Genomic DNA, 18,893 nt, shown 5'->3' with positions numbered 1-18,893 from the left:
AGCAGCCCTGTTATGACTGCAGGAACAACCCGACCTGTACTCCCTGCTCTGAACCCTGCATGTGCTGAGGACTTGCTGGATCAGTCCCAAAGCTTTATGTAAAATGGCTGTGATGTGTATTTATATGAATCATATACATTAATTACATAATAGACACTCCTGCTCCCCATCCCACATGCACTTTGGTTATGTATGGGGCACAAAGACTGAGTGCATTCACTGTGAATCACGCAATAAGACTACATCCCTCAGGCAAAACTCTCTCTAAAATGACCATGTTCATATATTCCCATGGTTTCCACTATAATATTATTTAATTAAGAATATTAATCTGCTGGGCCACCAACTTTCACTGTCTTCTGGGGAAGTCTGAGCAGACAGACATATTTTAATAAAATATGAGGAATTCTGCTCTTTTTATGACTAAGTTGGTGAAATTAAGTCAACTGCATAGCCTCGTGATCCTATTTTTTATTTATCCTTGATAGGAACACAAGACTTACATTCCAGAGAGATCACTAGTTCAAAAGTTGCATGAGTGATGCCAGATAATCTTTTTTTGCTTTGCTTTTCAGCTATTGCTGTTGAATACTGCCAAAATACAGGTGACACACCATTAATTAGTTGTATGACACTGCAGATATAGCACTGGTCCCCATTTGGAGAAGTTTGACACCTGTGGGCACTCATCTGCACGTGCTTGCAGCATTGCATGTGAACACTTCAGTTGTGCAAAGAAATCAGTCCAGACATCAACATGACCAGTTCAGTCACATTACACCAGCCTGCCCGAATAACTCCTCAGGGTTGCAGCCTGTTGCCCTTTTTCCCTCTCTCATGGGATGGACAACTGCATTAACTGCTATGGCAGACATCTGTCCTACAGCCCCAAATCTCTTCTGATGCCCAGCCTTATCTGGGATTGAAAAACAGGCATCCTCATCACCAAGAGATACACCTGTACCAGGATGGGGAGGATTACCACCATTTTGGCCATGGGATGTAAGTGTTTCTGATCATGGGAACACCATCAAAATAGCTCTTGAAGACTGCCATTGACAATACAGCCAGGAACCATTCCTTTGAAGGACACATTGCTTTATCAGATGGTGCATTTGCAATGTCTGGGTGAGCACAATTTAAGCAGTTGCCTAGGCAGAGCCATGGAGGCCTGGTGGAAAGGCTGGGTGATGTGAAATGAAGGCAGGTAGGAAGTCCTGTGCCTCTAGGTGTGACATCCAAGGCCTAAGGGGCAAGTTTTACCCATTTTTCTTCCTGCATGATGTTAAGCAACAGGCAGTAAATATGGCATTCATTAAAATTACCTTGTATACTTTTAACAGCCTAGATAATCAGAATTCTGCCACTGTATCAAAAAGCAAAGTTTGTTTTTATTCAAGGCCTTGTAAAACTCTAATTTCTCCCTCATGCACTGGAGCTGCCTGAAGTTTCCTAAAATTTTTAGTGCTTCTTAGCAGTCATTTTTTTCCCTCACCCAAGATGTGTTCTCCTCTGAAAGATGTATGAAAGAGCTGAGTGGAGATTTGCATTTCTCTGTGTGTGAGGGATACACTGCTTGCTCTAAGGGGCAGCTTTAAACTTGCATGTCGCTCTCTACTTTGCACACAAAAGGGGCTGGATCCTGCACTCCCTCCCTGAGGCACTGCTAGAAAGAAACCCTTGAGAGAAACTGCAGTGTTTGCAGCTGGGGCTGCAATGTGCCTCCTTGCAGCCTGCTCATCAGAGCTCATCCTCCACCCAGGAACGCACCTCTCTATTTCTGAACATTAGTAATCACTGCAAACAACCTCTAGTACTTGTGGAAGATCAAAGTCCCCTTTTTCGATCTTGGATCTAACTAGAATCAAGATCCTCATGCTGGGAAAATGTAAAAGCATTGCAGGGGTGTCAGTCAAGACCCTGAAACATAAAGGGCAAGATAAATGAAGGCAACCGAGTTCAGAGTACAGCAGAAAAGTTCAGTCCACGGCCACACCATGTACACAGCCAGGTCTTTTAGTCATTCTGCCTGTGCCCACATGCAGGCACTCACGGCTGAATACACACAGACAAGCAAGGGCTGCAGGGCAAGTGCTCGGTGCTCCAGCTGCTGCAGTCCCAGCAGAGCCTCTCCTGGAGGTATTGCTGGGGGCACAGTTGCAAAAATAACTCATTCGACAACACAGACCATCAGGAGGCTCCCACTCAAAAGGAACCTGTTTCAGGCCAAACAAAGCATTTCCTCAGCATCAAGCCCATCAAGTTTTTTGGACCAAGTCAGCGGGTTGCACGGAGAGCCCGCAGGAACCTGCTCCACCACCCTCCAGCCCTTGGCCCACATGGAGACGTTTGGCATCTCTGAGAAGGCAGAGCGCACTAGGGCTGCACAGGCTCTTGCAGCTGTTTGAGAAACAATGCTTCCCTCCTACAAGATGAAAGAAATCAAGGAGTCTACGCTAATCAAATCCTACATGCCCGCTGGCTGAAGTTCAGCTTGTCGTTGATGCAGCTCAGTGGAGTGATCAACATTTCCAGCGCTATGAGCTTGGTGGAAGAGGGAAACACAACAGCAAGAAATTCACCTGGCTGGGAGTCAAACAGGTGTATGGCAGCAGCATCCAAAATTATAATAATATCTTGCAAACATGCAAAAAATAGATGTAATAAGACTGATTCTTTGGTTTTCATTAATGAATCATAAAGGCTTTCTTTACATTACACATGCTTTTTTGGCATATGCTGCTAATATTTCCACACTTGCAAGGTTGGGGTTTTAATATTGAGCCTCCCTCCCCTAAGGTTCCTCATTTTTGGCAAGATACACAAGGTGACTGTGTGCCATGACAGGCTCTATCTTACTTTGGGGCAATCAGATTACTTCACACAGATGGTTTTATGACTGAGACCATTAGAGATGAATTGCACAGCATGTAAATGTACATTTGTTCAACAAAAAAAAAACCCTCTCAATTTCTTGCTGCTGTCTTGTCTATGTTCCTAAATGTATTTCCTCTTTCCAGCACCATTCCAAAGCAAAATTTATCCAATCCCTACCCTAGAATGACTCAGCTAGTTTCTGATAGGCATCTTAAGTACACATTAACTAAGGAAATAGGCTTTCTTGAGCTACTGAACTGAAATGCAGGATAATGAACCTTAGCCTTAACTACTGAAGAAATAAAGGCATCTATCCACACACAAAAAGTACACCACAAAAGTAAAGCACCAAAAAATAGAGAATATCGTAAGTACTTTAAAACAGGCATGTAAACACCCTCTTGTAGGAAAAAAAGAATAAGAATTTGTTCATAGAAACAGCTTCACAATTTAAAAATAGTCTGATCTGAAATCAATCCAGACACATTCAAATGATACACACTCCGAGTATCACAGCAGCACTTCCACTCTGAAAAAAAAGGGCTTTGACCCCTGCCTGCCGTGCAGTAACCCTGTTATCACCAGCTGAGCTTTGCTCTTCCTATTAAGGTTTGGCTGAGGCCACAGAGGCAGCCTCTGCCAGTCCTCTTCCTATCTACGTAATTGTTTTAGGCAAAACACAGTCTTTACCTGAGAGGCGTCTGGGCACATCGGTGATGGCTGGAAGTCCTGTGCCTCGGGTGGAGGACAGGGGAGTTGTGGAGTGAATGGACGGTGAAGTCATCTGGCTCAAGTAGGATGGGTAAGACTGGTCATAGGACCACGGTGGGGATGACTGTGCCTGCCTGGGGTCTTGGGGAAAAAAGAAAAAAAAAAAAAAAAAGAGTAAATTTTTTACAAGGAAGAAACATTTTAGGGCATCAACAACCTAACTGAGAGAGGTAGGATTACTGAAAATACACTCAATCAGTGCTAAAAGGAAGGAGAATGCAATGAAACACAACCTGCTCCTCTAGGACTCAACCCCTTCAAGCCTCGCTCTCTGCTTTTCCCTCCCCACAACAATATTTTTGGGAAATGAGCAGAGTAGTGAGCAGAGTTTTAAAAGATCTAGCAGCTGTGCTGCAGATTCCTGGTGCTTCTCATCCAAGTCTAACAGCATCTTATACCAAGATAGGCCAGTCCTTGAAGATTTGGACAGATAAGCAGAGAGCAAGCACGAGACCCAGGTCTAAGCCTGGGAAGTGGACTTCAGAGGTGGGGGACTGTACGGTACTTGGCACTCCTGTCAAGTAGTTACCCAGTTCAAACATTACACAGTAGTATTTTCTGACTGAAAATACTATTCAGGAGGAAAAAGGTCATTAATCTTATTAGCATCTGTCCAAAAATGACACATTTGGAAGCAGCCCAACTACCTACAGTCACCTCAATTACAACATTATGAAACCAAATGGTTTGGGATAACTATTGGAAGCCATTGATGTCTTTTGATGTACTTGCTACAGTTCACAATGTAGGAAATGGTTTTAAGGATAAATACAGTTTATTTTTTGTTGAAGCACTGGTGGATTGCACTAAGTGAGAGAGATAGAGAGCTAGTTTTACCCACTGGTGTTTGAATTCATAAACCATTTGCTCTCAGTTAGCATCTGATGATAAAAGAGGACACTGAATGCCTTATAAATTATTATTTTTATTTCTTTACATCAGTAAAAACAAAGCACTTTGAACCCCAAAGGTTTTTTGGGGGCACTGCATGATGAACAGAAAACTATCTATGAATTGGCTCACAGAAATAGTAGCTCATCCCTCCAAATCCTACCCTCTATCTTCAGAGAAGCACATCAAACCCACTCTTATCTGGAGAACCTGCTAGATCAGAGCACTGTGCTAAGGCCCTACTTTGCAAACAGCAATGTGACAGCCACATGGCATAAGCAAAGGCACTTTTTCAGGAAATTCAACTTTTTTTTTTTCTTTTTTAAACTCCTTTCCCTGCTCTTCCACACAGCAAAACCTTGTAGTTTCAGCTATTCCTTGTTTATTTTTTCTGCTCAGACATGATTTGTTTGAAGAGATGTCTGGAAAGCAGATACTTCCTTGAAGCAGAATAACTATATAGATATTTAAAAAAAAAAACCAACAAAAAACAACAACCAACTTCCCAGTTTAATTTTAAGAGGATTTTCCTGGAGTTTGTATCTTATATTAGAGCTGAGTAATATAAATGGTTAACATAAACTCCTCAGAAATCCGAATGACACTTGATCATTAAATGTAATGAACTTCTTTGTTTTAACAATTTCAAGGCTAGGGTTGTATTGATTGGCGCAGGTTCAAATCTGACTGACTGCAAGTTGTTATATCAGATATCGACATATTTCTGTGCCTCATTCCACTACTATAATTCACCATTCAGTCAACGGTAAATGATCTTCAACTGGGAACGGAAAGCCTAGGCTTGCTGGGAAAACAATCTTAAAATTAATGATGTGTCAGGCGCACAATCTCAAATTCAAGCTCCTTCAAACTCCAAGAGCTTTTCAATCTCTGCTTCCGAATCCAAAACAGAGTCCCTTAAAGTTTTGATTATTAGGTCAGCTCAAACGCTGGAAGGAAATTATACAGCAGGTAAAGGCTAGGAAAAAATAAAGCCTAGGCTTGCTGGGAAAACAATCTTAAAATTAATGATGTGTCAGGCGCACAATCTCAAATTCAAGCTCCTTCAAACTCCAAGAGCTTTTCAATCTCTGCTTCCGAATCCAAAACAGAGTCCCTTAAAGTTTTGATTATTAGGTCAGCTCAAACGCTGGAAGGAAATTATACAGCAGGTAAAGGCTAGGAAAAAATATCACAGCAGAGGATGTTTTCACAGGATTTTGGTCTAAGATGGTGAAAATCTCAGGAAAGGAGCTGCCTTCTAGAGGTTCATGCCATTTTGATAGTATATTTCTGTGCCTCATTCCACTACTATAATTCACCATTCAGTCAACGGTAAATGATCTTCAACTGGGAACGGAAAGCCTAGGCTTGCTGGGAAAACAATCTTAAAATTAATGATGTGTCAGGCGCACAATCTCAAATTCAAGCTCCTTCAAACTCCAAGAGCTTTTCAATCTCTGCTTCCGAATCCAAAACAGAGTCCCTTAAAGTTTTGATTATTAGGTCAGCTCAAACGCTGGAAGGAAATTATACAGCAGGTAAAGGCTAGGAAAAAATATCACAGCAGAGGATGTTTTCACAGGATTTTTGGTCTAAGATGGTGAAAATCTCAGGAAAGGAGCTGCCTTCTAGAGGTTCATGCCACTTTTGATAGTGCAGTCCTCGTGGCATGAGAAGATCTTGAGTGTCTCTGGCACCCTCACCACTTTGAACACACATGCTAGAGATGGTTTTACACCTAAAATCCTTCATCTAACAAGCGTGAACACCTATGTGAACACAAGAAGGATGAGTAGCAAAAAATGGTCTTTCAAAACAGTCTCTCATGCTGCACTGTCAGAGGCAGAATATGGCACTGGATAGACCAGAAGCATATCATATGTCCTTACAACATTTACCTTAAATTTATACACAGCTTCTACAGCTCATCACAGCCTCAGCTCTGCAATACCACATTATATATATGTAATATGTATTTGATTGTATTTAAAGAGAAAGAGAAAAAGGATGGACCGTTACTGAAGACACTAAGCAGTGATTTAACTGCTTCTGGCCCTGAAGCAGATCTATTGGACTTGGGTAACTCACCCAACCTCAGTATGCTGCAGTTTCTACCAAAGTTAAGGACAATAATGGTAAGTCATTCCCCCGCTATGTTTTGCATATTTAGTTGGTCTTTTTTTTAAGGTTCAGGGACTCTGTAAGTACCTCACTCACAAAATGAGGTGCTTATCTCAGCTGGAAACTTTGAACCCAGATACTCAGATGCAAACTCGAGTCCCTCTGAAACCAGAGTGCAAGCAACTTAGCTCCAGGGAAATGAGATCATATCTTTTCAGAGAATAGGAAAATAAAGAGGAAAACCCTCAACCAAATTCCAGATCAGATAATGTATCAGATGAAGGGTCACTGCAATTTCTCCACACCAAGGCAGGGCTAAGGTAATGGTTGAGTTAGGGTGGGGGATTTTGCCCTGGGGTTGATTTGCTTCAAGCATTACTTTGGCCTGTTAGGAGACAGTGAAGATATGAGTTTCACCAGATTCTGAAGTAAATATCCTAAAACCAGCCTCTGCTTGCTGACAGCAGTCAAGGTTTGCATAGACAGGAGAGGAGAAAGCAGTGAAAGGCCCTCATCTTGCCAAGTCACAGGTGATCTGCCAGTTCACAGGGTAAATGTTCCTGCCCAGCAGCACTGAAAAATTTCCAAAGTAAGTCCTTGAAGGTGGATGTGCAGCTTGGTCTCACGTGACACCCTTTGGTCTCAACAACAAATATTCCCTGCAATGCTGCTGGAGCAGAGACTTCAGCCACTGATGCCAAATCAACCCATCTCTTCTGGTCCCTTACACCACCAAATCTCCTGGGAGGAAGGAGGATGGCAGGGGCACCGTGGGCAGGTGCCTGTCAGTGGGGCAGATCCAAGCAGATGCTTGTGGGTGAAACTCAACAACGTCCTGAGGAGGGTGACCTCCTCCTCACTTTGTCACAGAAGGGGTGGAGTGGCTGTTTAGCCCATCCCAGCAGGGATGAAGCTACGAGTGGATCTGTAAGAGGTTTTATTGATCTGCTGCTCCAAAGACCAGCTTCCCTGTTTGCTCTGGCTGGAGCCCTCACATGCAACCACTCTGCAGGCCATTACCCAAAGCACAGGTACAGCACATCTTCCCAATTGTGAAAAGCACAGAACAGATGAAAAACCTCAGAGCTCTGAGGCAGAATGAATGTGGATTACTCCCTAAAGGAATCCTTCCAGAGCAAGGAAAAACACTAATATAAAAACACAGCAAAAGCTTGGGAGAAAGCCCCCCACCTTCCTGTACAGCCACCATGGGGAAGAGCTAGCAGGGCATTCAACAACAGCAAGGGAGGCAGAGGGCCACTCTGAGTTGGCATTTGCACTTGAAAATTTTGGAGTGATTAGTAAGAGCAGTCCTCCTTTTGTAAACATTTCTGTTATTCCTGTGTGGGTGTGAAGAAAAGTGCAGCTTTCAGCAGATTCATTCACAATGGGCCATATCGTGCTCTGTGAAGAAAGCTTGGCTGCAGCAGGGCGAGGTCTAATTTAATGGACAAACAGCTCCATCTTCTTTGCAATTCCAGGTAAACCTCAGCAGAGCGGGGAAAACTGAGTACTGCAAATTATTTTGTGTCTAGGTTTTACTGCCATGTTTATAGTCAGTGGGAAATATACACAGTTCTTGACCCTTCTGGTCTGTGGTTGACAGCATCAATGGACAACAGACATCAATACTCAATGGACAAGAAGTAGTTTTAAAAATCAGTCTAAGATTCGATGAACTGTATAAAGCAAACAAACAAACAAAAGAATGAAAAGAACCCAAGCAACCCAGTGACCCATTCTCCCACTAATGATATTGGCTCTCCAGTAATGTGACTTCTCTTCCTTCAACAGAAATGTTCTGAAGTGCCAATGGAGAGAAGAAAGAAACCTGTAAATAGCCCTGAAGAACGAGTTTTTCCACTGCTTTGGCACTGGATTATGAAACAAATAGCTTTACTGTAGAAAAAAAAAAATCAATTTCCCATTTCCCAAGCTGGGTTACATGAGCAAAACATGATGGCAGCTCCTCGCTGTACTGTCTGTATCACCCCAATGTCACATGCATGCACAGACTTTGCAAAACCACTGCCTTTTAAATCCAGCCATTAGCTCTAGCACTGCCTGCTGCTGATTGCATTAGTACTACTGCCAATACAAAAAAACAAGCTGTCTGGAGCTATCTTTGGTAAACACTTAAAGCAAATAGCCTCACTTCTGATCTTAACAAAGCCAAGATGGCTTTCTGCATGAGTAACCCAACTATTGTTGTAACACCACCCCGCTAGCAAAACAACAACAAAAAAGTGGCCTCCTCCTTTTCTCTGACTACTTCTTAGGCACATTTAAAAGCCCAGGGCTCAATCTGGATTGCCCAGTTCAATCAATAAAATCAAATCCAATGGAGTTACACCCCAATGGACACTAGTGTAATTGAGAACAGGTTTTGGCCTGAAGAACCTCTAAAACCATTTCTCCTCCCACCCTCAAGACTTACATTTCTAAAAGAAAAAAAACATAAACTGAACAAGTCAAGCCAGCAGAGCAACTAAATTTTAAAGGGGAGGAGGGGAACCTGAATGAACACTTTAATAGGAGGGACCCAAGTTTTACCAAGCAGAGGTTCACAATGGCAACTTTCCAGTCCCATGAAGGATGTGTTAATTTGCATAAAATACAGAAGACTGCAGCCACCCTTGAATTCATGACAGCAGAAATCCCAGCTCCATCACCTCATCTGCTAAGTGTTGTAGCTTTCATTCCACTTCCTAATGGGCTGAAAACATGTTTCACCCTATTAGGCTATTACTAAGTTAACTTTTCCAGGCATCCATCTATTTTGCCTGATGCGCTCTCAGTTGACATGCACCAGCTACCAATTGGTGTGTGCTTCGGAGTGTGGCTGGTCCCAAGTAAAACCAAACCTTGGCAGAGCACTTGCATAATGCTGGTGTAGTAACAGCTACAGTTTCTGTTTCAAACCTGTCCTGCAGCTGATGGTCTGGGAGAACACAGACTGATCTTTGAGGCAGATGCTGCACAGATTCATATCCAGAGCCCAGAACAATCCTGTGATGCGGATAGCTTTCTGCCTGACTCTGGAAAAGGGCAGCATCCAGGCCATTGCCTGTAAATTCTGAATTAAGGAGGGCTCAGCTGGTACCATTCTCTCCTCCATCTGAGAGCTGAAGGTGTTTTCTGTCCATGATTTTCCCAACAGACTCAGTTTATGCTGCCCCTGACACCACTCTCTGCCTGCCTGCCCATGGAGATGGGCTGCCCCATTAGCTTCCAGGTGAGTCAGCTGTGAAGCCTTTAAATCTGCTTCCTACAGCCCTAAAAAATGATGAGAAATGAAAGCATAACATCCCTGAAAGTGCAAGGGGAAGGGAAGAAGAAAAGGGAAAAAAGAAAAACAAAACTTCACGGGACCTGCTTTTGAGTGTTGTTATTCCAGTGATGAAAGTCACAGGTTGCCTATAGATCAGACGGTGCCACGGTGGTGATGGAGCATGAAACCTCACTTAATTCCCACTCCACCATCCCCACAGCCCAGCCACTGGGGTCCTCTCGCCAACCACATTATGCCCGTGGCTTTTCCTGGCTAATCTTTACCAATTGTGTTTTAGAAAAACAACAGTTTTCCTCATTTCATACTGAAACACTGATGCAACAGTGTCTGAACGGGAACGTAATCGGATACATGACCGAGTTCTGCGAGCGCCATTAGGGAAAGGGAAAAAAAAACATTAAAAAGCAAATATACCAGTATCCAAATGTGAACAGACAGGATTCTTGATTTATGGGCAGCAAGCAGGGTTCAAACTGAATCTGCATTGCCTCAGCAAAGGCATCTGCTTATTGGATGATTTGTTTTTTAATGACCCTTCGATGTCGCTTTTGTAGAATCCTAGTTAAAATGCCATGTTGAATAAGGGCAACTCTGTGCCTTGTGCTGCCACAGCACGGTCCTCTGGTAGGTTCTGGACTGTGCCGGGATTTGTAAAACCTGTACTGATACTCAAAGAAAATAAACACAACCTAGACAGTGAAAAGAAATATAGAAGTGAACCCCAAAGTGCTGAGTTCTTTCAGACTCAGGTGTGGGCCAGCCAGGCTTTAAATATTATTTCTTTTTAATCATGCAACAGCTATGCAAGACCTGAAGTGGAATGAAACAAAAACAGTTTATATGATTACTAGCAGTAATATGGATTTTGTTGTAGGAACCCAGTATTTGTTGTTAATTTTTTTCTTGGTAAAATATTAGGGAACAAAGGTAACACCTGGTTAATTCCAATAAAGGTAATGAAAAAATCCCTGTTTTTCCAACAAGGGTCTGTTCTCTCTTTAATACACATCCAAGCTGTGCCAGCCCAGTGACCATGGGAAGAAGCCAGTGGTATTCCCACAGAGTACTGCAGCAAAACAAAGAAACTGGTAGAGATGGACAAGCCAAACAGCTCCCTCCCTACTGCCACACCAAAAGGACAGACATTTAGCAATTTCCCATGGCCACCTAATACACAGTCAAAGAGGTGCCTCCTCGGCAGCATCAACTTTGTCTCTCGTTGGGACAGTTTGTGTGGCAAGAAGCATCCATTCATCCCAGAAGAACTCAGAGGGACTGTCTGCAAAAAGCATCCCAGCACTTTGGTGGAACATCAAAGCTCGTAGAGCTTTACAGATTACAATCAACATCCTGAAAAGCACCAAAAAGCCTTGTGGAGAAGGCAGAACAATTCAGAGAGCTCACACCGACATAACATGCTCAAGCTAATCACCTTATTAAATGGGAGGGCTACCAGAAAGCTAACGAGTAGCCTTTGAGGGCTGGGTGTCTGACTTCTTTAAATTGAGGAGACATGACTGAGGAATAACATGGCAAATACTGTATCAGATCACTTATTCACTGAAAACTTCTATAAACAGCCAAAACTTCATTGGTTTGGGGGAAATAAGAGCAATTTGTGTTTCTAAATTATCCCACGACCGTGAGTGTAACGAGCAAGAAAAGCACATAATCCACTATAGATGGGGAAGTCAGCCTGCCTTCCTTGGTACAGCTCCCTTCCCTCTGCCCTGCCAGTACCGCATCTTCCCTCTCTTGATGAAGACTTAGCTGGTGCTTAGAACTGCTGACTCCTCAATTTGCAGAGAAGACCGCGAATGCCACACAGCTTTGTTTCCAGTCAGGCTTATTTAAAGCTCATCTGAAGTTTTCACCTCCCGGATCTGTAAATGTTGCTGCTGATTCATTATGAGGCAGAGAAGTACCCTATTAATCAAACCCAGCAGAACATTTTCTACAGGAGGCATTTATGTGAATGAGAGCAGCATATGAGGTTACACTTAGTGAGGAAGAAATTACAAGGGGATCTCAGTTCTCGTGCTTCAGGGCATAAGCTGATCACCAGATGGGGTCAGGAAGAATTTCACCCTCAAACTTTCTTAGGTATAGTGTTGCACAACAGGTAAACTATGGAGGCACAAGGAAAAAGAAAAAAGCCGATCGTAGCCCCAGATTTTCCCTATGTTTTCTTGGGAACTATGCCCCCAAATATCGCCAGACAGAAGACAGTAGGTTAGAAAACATATTAGGCTTTAGTTTGGCAGTTCTTACCCAAAAAATGCTATGCATAAAAGCCCTGACTTCACATGTCCAACAAACAGAACACTAAGCCTGGCCCAAAAATTCTGCTCTGGGAACCTGGCAAGTAGCAGGTACCTTGTAATGGGTACTATTGACATATTTAGTATATTATAAACATTCTACCTTAGTTAAAGCTAGACTTCTAGATCTGGGAGGACTTTGTCACAACTCATGGGAACAATTTTTTCATTTCAGTTCTCTGAGTGCTTTGGGTTCAAATTAACCCACTTACTTCTCTTCCTTACTGCAAATTAATAAACCAGTTGAACTTAAAAAAGAAGAAAAAGAAAGCCACAACACTTTGTTAAAACCACTAAGTTTCAGCTGGTATCATGTCAAAACCACTTGAAACATGAAACCAGAAATCTTCCTAGGTTGACTCAAAGACTAATGTCTATACTAGGAGTGCTTTACCAGTAAAGGAATACTGGTATACAAAAGTAGCAAAGGTCTCCTGGTATAGATGCAACTATAGCAGCAAAACTGAGTTTTAAACTGGTCTAGTAAATTGAGACAAGAGTTTTGTTGATGGACTTGAATCTAGGCGAGGTTTTCCAACAGTTCTAGCAAGTGAATTGGTCAGGGGCAACACCTCTTCACATCCTGGATAGACACAAACAAATCAGCTCAAGTTTTGAATGTTGAAATGGCCAAAATTAGGTACAGGTTGTTTTGACACTCTTTTGAAAAAAGTAACTTGCTCTGAATTTAGAAAAATGACAAAATGGGTTTATTTTGTAGGCTTCACTGTTTGTTGCAAGCTCCTGGCACAGCTGCAGTTAAACATCTTATTTCAGTTTTATAATCTGTGACACATGGTACTTTATGATTTCTTGCAGCACAATGAAATCTGTCTCTCAGCATGCAATCATAAATGTTGCATACAACCCTCACAAGCAATCTTTGGAGATTTCTCCATAACCCTGTTCGTTTATTGTAACAGTGGTCAGCTCTGGTGCTAGAAGGAAACCACCACGTGAGAGGACTGTATTATTAATCTGAGAGAAAGAGCATTCAATGCTGGCTGCTTCCCTCAACACCAGTGCAAAATAAAAATGGTGAATAAAAAGGCTTGTTCTATTATGTACTATTGCACACACGAAGGACAAGGCAGAGCAACATGGCAGTTAAGAATTTCACCAGATTCCTACTTAATTTACACAGACTGACTATTTTGGACTTACAGCAAAAAGGTATTTTTAAAAAAGAAAGACATTTTCAGCTTCAAACACTACAGAACAATCCACTTCCCACCTAGCTTTGCTTGGAAAACATCTCTCCCTCTGTAACAGCCTCTTTTACTGTAGTTGAGACACAAATACCCATAAGCAATTACTACCATTGCCTGTGCAAGTCAAACCTATGGTTCTGTCTCTTACCTGTAATCTGACTCTGTCCTTGAGGATTAAAAGGACTTGGTGCAGAGTTCAGAGAGGGCCGTGGGCTCTGGGTCGGGACCCCTACTCTCATACTGGGATGAGGAATGCGCCCTAAATCACTGAGGCGTTCAGAGAACAAACTAGGTTTAGAGTCATCAAGCTTCTGTCTGTGCCCTGGAAACAGCAAATCATAAAATAAAAGCGTTAATAACAAGATTTAGTAACTTAACACACCCCAAAAAGCCCCAAAATGGCCTCTAAGGACCTGGTATTAGATTTACTGGATTTAAAGGTATCTCAGCTACGCCCGTAAATAAGCAACATCAGTGGGGTGATTTGTGGTTTGGGCATGGCTGTGCTGGTGAAAGCCTTATCGAGTACAACTGTGCCCATACTGAGGTGTAATGTGTTGCAGTTTGGATCAAAATAAGCACTTATGAAGACACCCACACAAGGTCTTTTTTTACCTTTTTTTCCCCAACTGCTTTAACGACACCAGGTAGCTAAAGGTGCAAACTTTCTTTTCAAATACCAAGCCCCATGTGTAAGTACAAGCTATCAAGTGGGACAATTATTCGATGCTTGGTTTATATGTTGAGGACTTTTGCTAAAAAAATTCAAGCACTTTTTCTCCTCTTTTTTTTTTTTTTTTTTTTTTTTATTCTTTAACTCTGTCACAGTTAGTCATTAGCTTTCATTCCTCTGGAGATTTTCCAAAAAGTAAACAGTCACTGTCATTCGAGAAGAGCAGTAGCACAAGGAAAATGTTCAAAGCTGCTGGCCAAGACTGGGTCCTACACTCCTTTTCATGGTCAGCCTTCCTCAGTGCTCCTCCTTCTCTCCCCAGAAGCAGGCTAATAGCCCTTGTGGCAGTGGGAAAAGTAATTTGTGGGTGCCTAGTTGTCAAAATGTAGAGGGGAAAAATGGCAAAAGCAACAGGATGGCCCAACTGATACCTCTCATATTGTCATTGAGATGTTTCAAGAGTAAAAGTTTTACTTCTCTGATTTTTGTATTTTTAATCCTAGGTTTAATTTCTTTCCAAAGTAGTTACAGGATACCCCTCATGCAACGGCACCTTTGAATGTCAGGCACAGAAGGTGTTATTTCTATCATTCAACATATGGAGAAACAGGCATGCACAGGAATTAAGGTTAGGACTAATTTTACTTAACTTTAGCCATTCATAAATCAGGCATCTAGTCTAAACTCTTCTAATGTAGACTTCCTCTGCAGTTAATGGAAAGAAATAGCTACTTCCAGAGGGCAATTAATCTAATTTGTCTCTGACACCAGTCTTAAAACGGGATGATTCACCTTCTGAATTTGCTTTCTCTTCCTTCTCTGATCAGAGAGGGAGCACACATGACTAGTTTAATTAGACACTGTCACCATTAGTCAACACTAAATGGAATGAATCTTAGCCTAAGTTACCAACGAAGGTCACACAAAAGGTCTCTGACAGAGCTGAAAGGGGGGCCCAGACCCCCTGGTTGCAACCCAGAACCACGTCTGCCTCCATCCCTTTAAGCAGTGCTGGGGCACACACACAAGCAATAACTGAGCAGGATGTTTAAACACTTTTGACAATGAGAAAGGTCCCTGGTCAGGTTTAGGCTTGAACCCTTTCAGATGATCCCTAGTGCCTTGAGATAATCTGTGTTGTCCCTCAGCAATGTGAACACAGCCATCTGTCTGGAGGCTATGAGAGTACAGCTTTGCAGACACAGTCAGATTGTCCCATCCATCTTAGGGCCAGAGAACCAATTCTGTCACTGGTTAATTTATTTTAAAAGCGTAAAGGAGGGCACTGAATTTTGAGACTGAACTGTCAGACTCCCACTCTTGAAAAAAATGCCTTTTACTCTCACCACAGGACTGAAGCACATGGGTCCACATCATCTAACTGGGATCATGGTGCCTATTTGAGCATATAGGGAAAGCCATGTCAGTACTAGATAGCTAATTCCAAACTATATTCAGAGAAATCATGGTAGAGAAGTGCAGAATTCAGGTTGGGAGATGAGAAAAAAATGGATGGCATTTTTTGGAGAAACTTCTCTAGCAGTTTTAAAAAATTAATTAGTTGACCCATTATTTTGTTCTTTGAAGTGTGATATTTCTCCCCCAGGATGACTCAGTCTAAGAGCACAGGGTAGGCAGGAGCTTTTTGCTGAAGGAGAAGGTGCTACTCTGGGTTAGAGCTGACATGGCTGGCTACTCCTCTCATCAGGAGGTATCAATCACTTTAAATGGGGAACAATTTTGGTGGGCTTGTAGTAGGTCCATAATGGCACCTTTATTAACAGGATAACATCTAACCTGGTAGTCTTTAGCCCTATCTTTCCAATCTCTCTAAATTACAACTTGTACAAGCCGGGTGCTGCTAAATCTGAAGAAACAACTTACACATACACGCAGTCAGTTTTCTCTTGGGATTTCTCCCTCTGCATCTTCTTTTCCTCCGCAGTTTTAATGTATTTTCTTTTCCCTTTGCCAGTCATAATTTCCTCTCTGTTTTTTAAAGGCATCTCCTAGCCCTCCCCTTTTCTCATTCCTAATCACATTTCAGCAAAATCAAAAGGACTCAAAATAAGGCAAAGATGATTAGCCCATCTCTGTCCTCACACGCCAGGGCTGACTATCTGGAAATGAACCCACTCACCCCAAAGTGAATTTTATTTTGAATTTTTGTAGAGAAATTCTGTGCTATGTTCACACAGGGCCCTCTTTGCTAAAGAATCACTAACAAACCAGTGCACAAGCTATTTTAACTGTCTTCAGATAACTCAATGAACACTTGTTACATAGGTCACGACTCCTGCCCCAACCTGTGCCAGATAAACCCCTGCTTTGTCTTCATCATGATCTGCTTGCCCATGCATAGCTTTGTTAAGAAAAGAGCTTGTATTTAATTATATGTGTTATTAGCATTATTATAATGAACAAGGTCCATCACAGAAAGACAAAATTTAGTATGTTACCAGTGCATTTTAGTGTAGGCACAGGGGGGATAGAAGGAAAAAAGGGGGGAAAAAAAGAGGAAAAGAGGAGGAAAAAAGAAATAAGAAAGACTCCCAGATCTGGTTGAAATTAAATGATCTAGAGATGTGTGGATTTGGGTGTTTCCACCCCCCAAATAAAATAAAATTTAAAAAAGTAGGGAAAAGAGAGCTATATGCCCATCTGGAAGACCCCAGGCGTCAATGGAACTGCAAGTCCCCAGAAAGCAGTAAGGGGCTAAAGGCAGACTTGTCTTCCCCTTCTGGACATTTTAAAGGTAGGGTTGTAACACGGAGTCATGTTGTGACAAAGAGATCCACAGGAGCCACACTCCCCCAGTGAAATGTCCCAGTGAGATGGGATTACATTACAGCTTTGCACGTTAAGGGTTACTCTGCTTTGATATAAGCTAAGACGTGCTCACATTGCAAGTGAGCAGGAAACCAAACAAAACCTTCATATAGAGGAGGTGCTCACACAAAAGTGTAGGCAACTTAAATAAATCTCTTGCCCTGATGCCTCTGCAGAAGAAAAAAATCCTATTAAGTACAGAGAAGCCATGAGGTATGGGCTGAAAACACTCTAAAAAGCCCTTGTGAGTAGCATATAAGCAGCAGCAATGAAATATGTGATACATGTTTAAAACTCATTCCACAAGCTGCTTTTCATCTCTCATTGATATATGTGTCCGTTGACAGCGAAATTCCCGGTCCCAGGGGAGTGTGCTAAGAAAAGCTGTATTCCTTGGTCTCAGTCATGAGGTGTAACACTATTTCAGGAAAAAAGATTAGGGTAGCAAGTGTGGATAGCTCAGGGAGAATCTGTGATCTGCTGCAGCAGTAAGTACATTAAAAAGCAATATAAAAGCTACATAAAGAATAGGATAAAGTAGTGTTGCAGTTATCCCGTGCCTGCAACACTGCATTTAGTGCTGGTTGCTCTGCTACAAAGATTATTTTGTGGAACAGAATTTGGCTTGCAGGGGGACAAAATGGTTATGGACACAGGCAACCTTGGATATAAAATGCAGTCAAATGAAAAAGATTGAGGCTGTGCCATGAGTTACTGAGTAAGAATGGGATCCAGTGGCCATTTGAATAGATCAGGTCACAGGTAAGAAGACAGGAAAGAGATGAGAAAAACTGAAAGTTAATAGACAAAATCTATACAAGCTGTTCTGATTTGTCTGTTGTCATAGTACAAAATATGATAGATACAAAAAATCCATTATTCATGCCAAATTGATGAGTAATATTCTGGTCTCTCACTGCTACTCAGCTACCTCGAGCCAAGTGCTAACCTGATTATTAGTTTCTGGAGATGGAAAGCATTGCCAGTAATACACCCCAGTACCAATTTTGGTGATTTTGCATGGATCAAAACAGAAAATGGCACTGAAAGAGTCCAATAAAGTCAGTGCAAACTGCCACTGTCGGAAGGTGCCTGCACTGCTGCTTCAGTTCACCAATCCAGGAGGGCCTCAGAACATGCTAAAATGGCCCATAGAAGCTACTGCTCAATTATCACATCCCAGGCATGGCAGAAGATGTGAGGAAGGCTTCATCTCCAGCTTAATCATTTCAGTTTAAACTAAACGAAGGAATGCCTCCCAGATCAAAGCAAGGCAATCTTGAGTCTGCTGGATGTGGTAACTGGAATGGGACGTGAGCTCGTCTCTCATTACTGAACTTCCACCGCCCTGCTGGAGAAGTCAAGATGTAAATCGGGCCATAGAAGAGGCTGACTTGCAGAATGTAAATGTGGTGTTGATGCTTGAAGATTTTTACCTCCTCAGGGAGGAGGGGTGTGTGTTTTTATCTTTCAACTTGTGGGTGTGGAACTGAAGACTAATCAGATTATGCTACACGTGGCCTTGCCAGATGCTCACACTCAGGGACTCCCTTTCTTTGTACCATGTACACCACCCACCAGTTTTGTGTATGTGTGTTGTTGTTTTTTTCTGGTACCAAGGAGATCTGGTTGCCAGATTTTCAACAGATGCTTTTATCACTCTCAATTGAGTTAGCTATTTTCAGTCATTGCCCAGTTCTACTTTTTTTACTTTTGTCTTAACAACAAGAAGCATCGTGGGAGTCAGGTGTCTCCATAAAAGAGCCAAGGGAAGGCAGAAAGATCATAAAACTAAGAACCTGGGCTTTCACCTGCTGGAGACACATTTGCTGGGACATCCCAGGCAGAATGGAGGGTGATGATCCAACATGATATACCACCATAGTTTCTCTTTGCTGTATGTC

At 42.3% G+C, this 18,893-nt stretch overlaps 1 protein-coding gene across 1 annotated transcript in view; it reads right to left on the bottom strand.

The window, feature by feature from the left end:
• The window catches only part of RUNX2 (runt-related transcription factor 2), an 81,135-nt gene that overhangs the window by 22,305 nt on the left and 39,937 nt on the right, over positions 1-18,893 (bottom strand). Inside the window, exons 4-5 of the mRNA XM_010004912.1 lie at positions 13,636-13,809; positions 3,568-3,729 (exon numbers count right to left, since the gene is read on the bottom strand). Coding sequence (XP_010003214.1) covers positions 3,568-3,729; positions 13,636-13,809 — 336 coding nt within the window. The remainder of the gene's footprint in view (positions 1-3,567; positions 3,730-13,635; positions 13,810-18,893) is intronic.

This window comes from Chaetura pelagica, unplaced genomic scaffold, assembly GCF_000747805.2.
Source record: "Chaetura pelagica isolate M959 unplaced genomic scaffold, ChaPel_1.0 scaffold99, whole genome shotgun sequence".
NCBI classification, from domain to species: domain Eukaryota; kingdom Metazoa; phylum Chordata; class Aves; order Apodiformes; family Apodidae; genus Chaetura; species Chaetura pelagica.
Note: the sequence above shows the minus strand (reverse complement) of the source record. Positions and strands in the feature narration are given on the sequence as shown.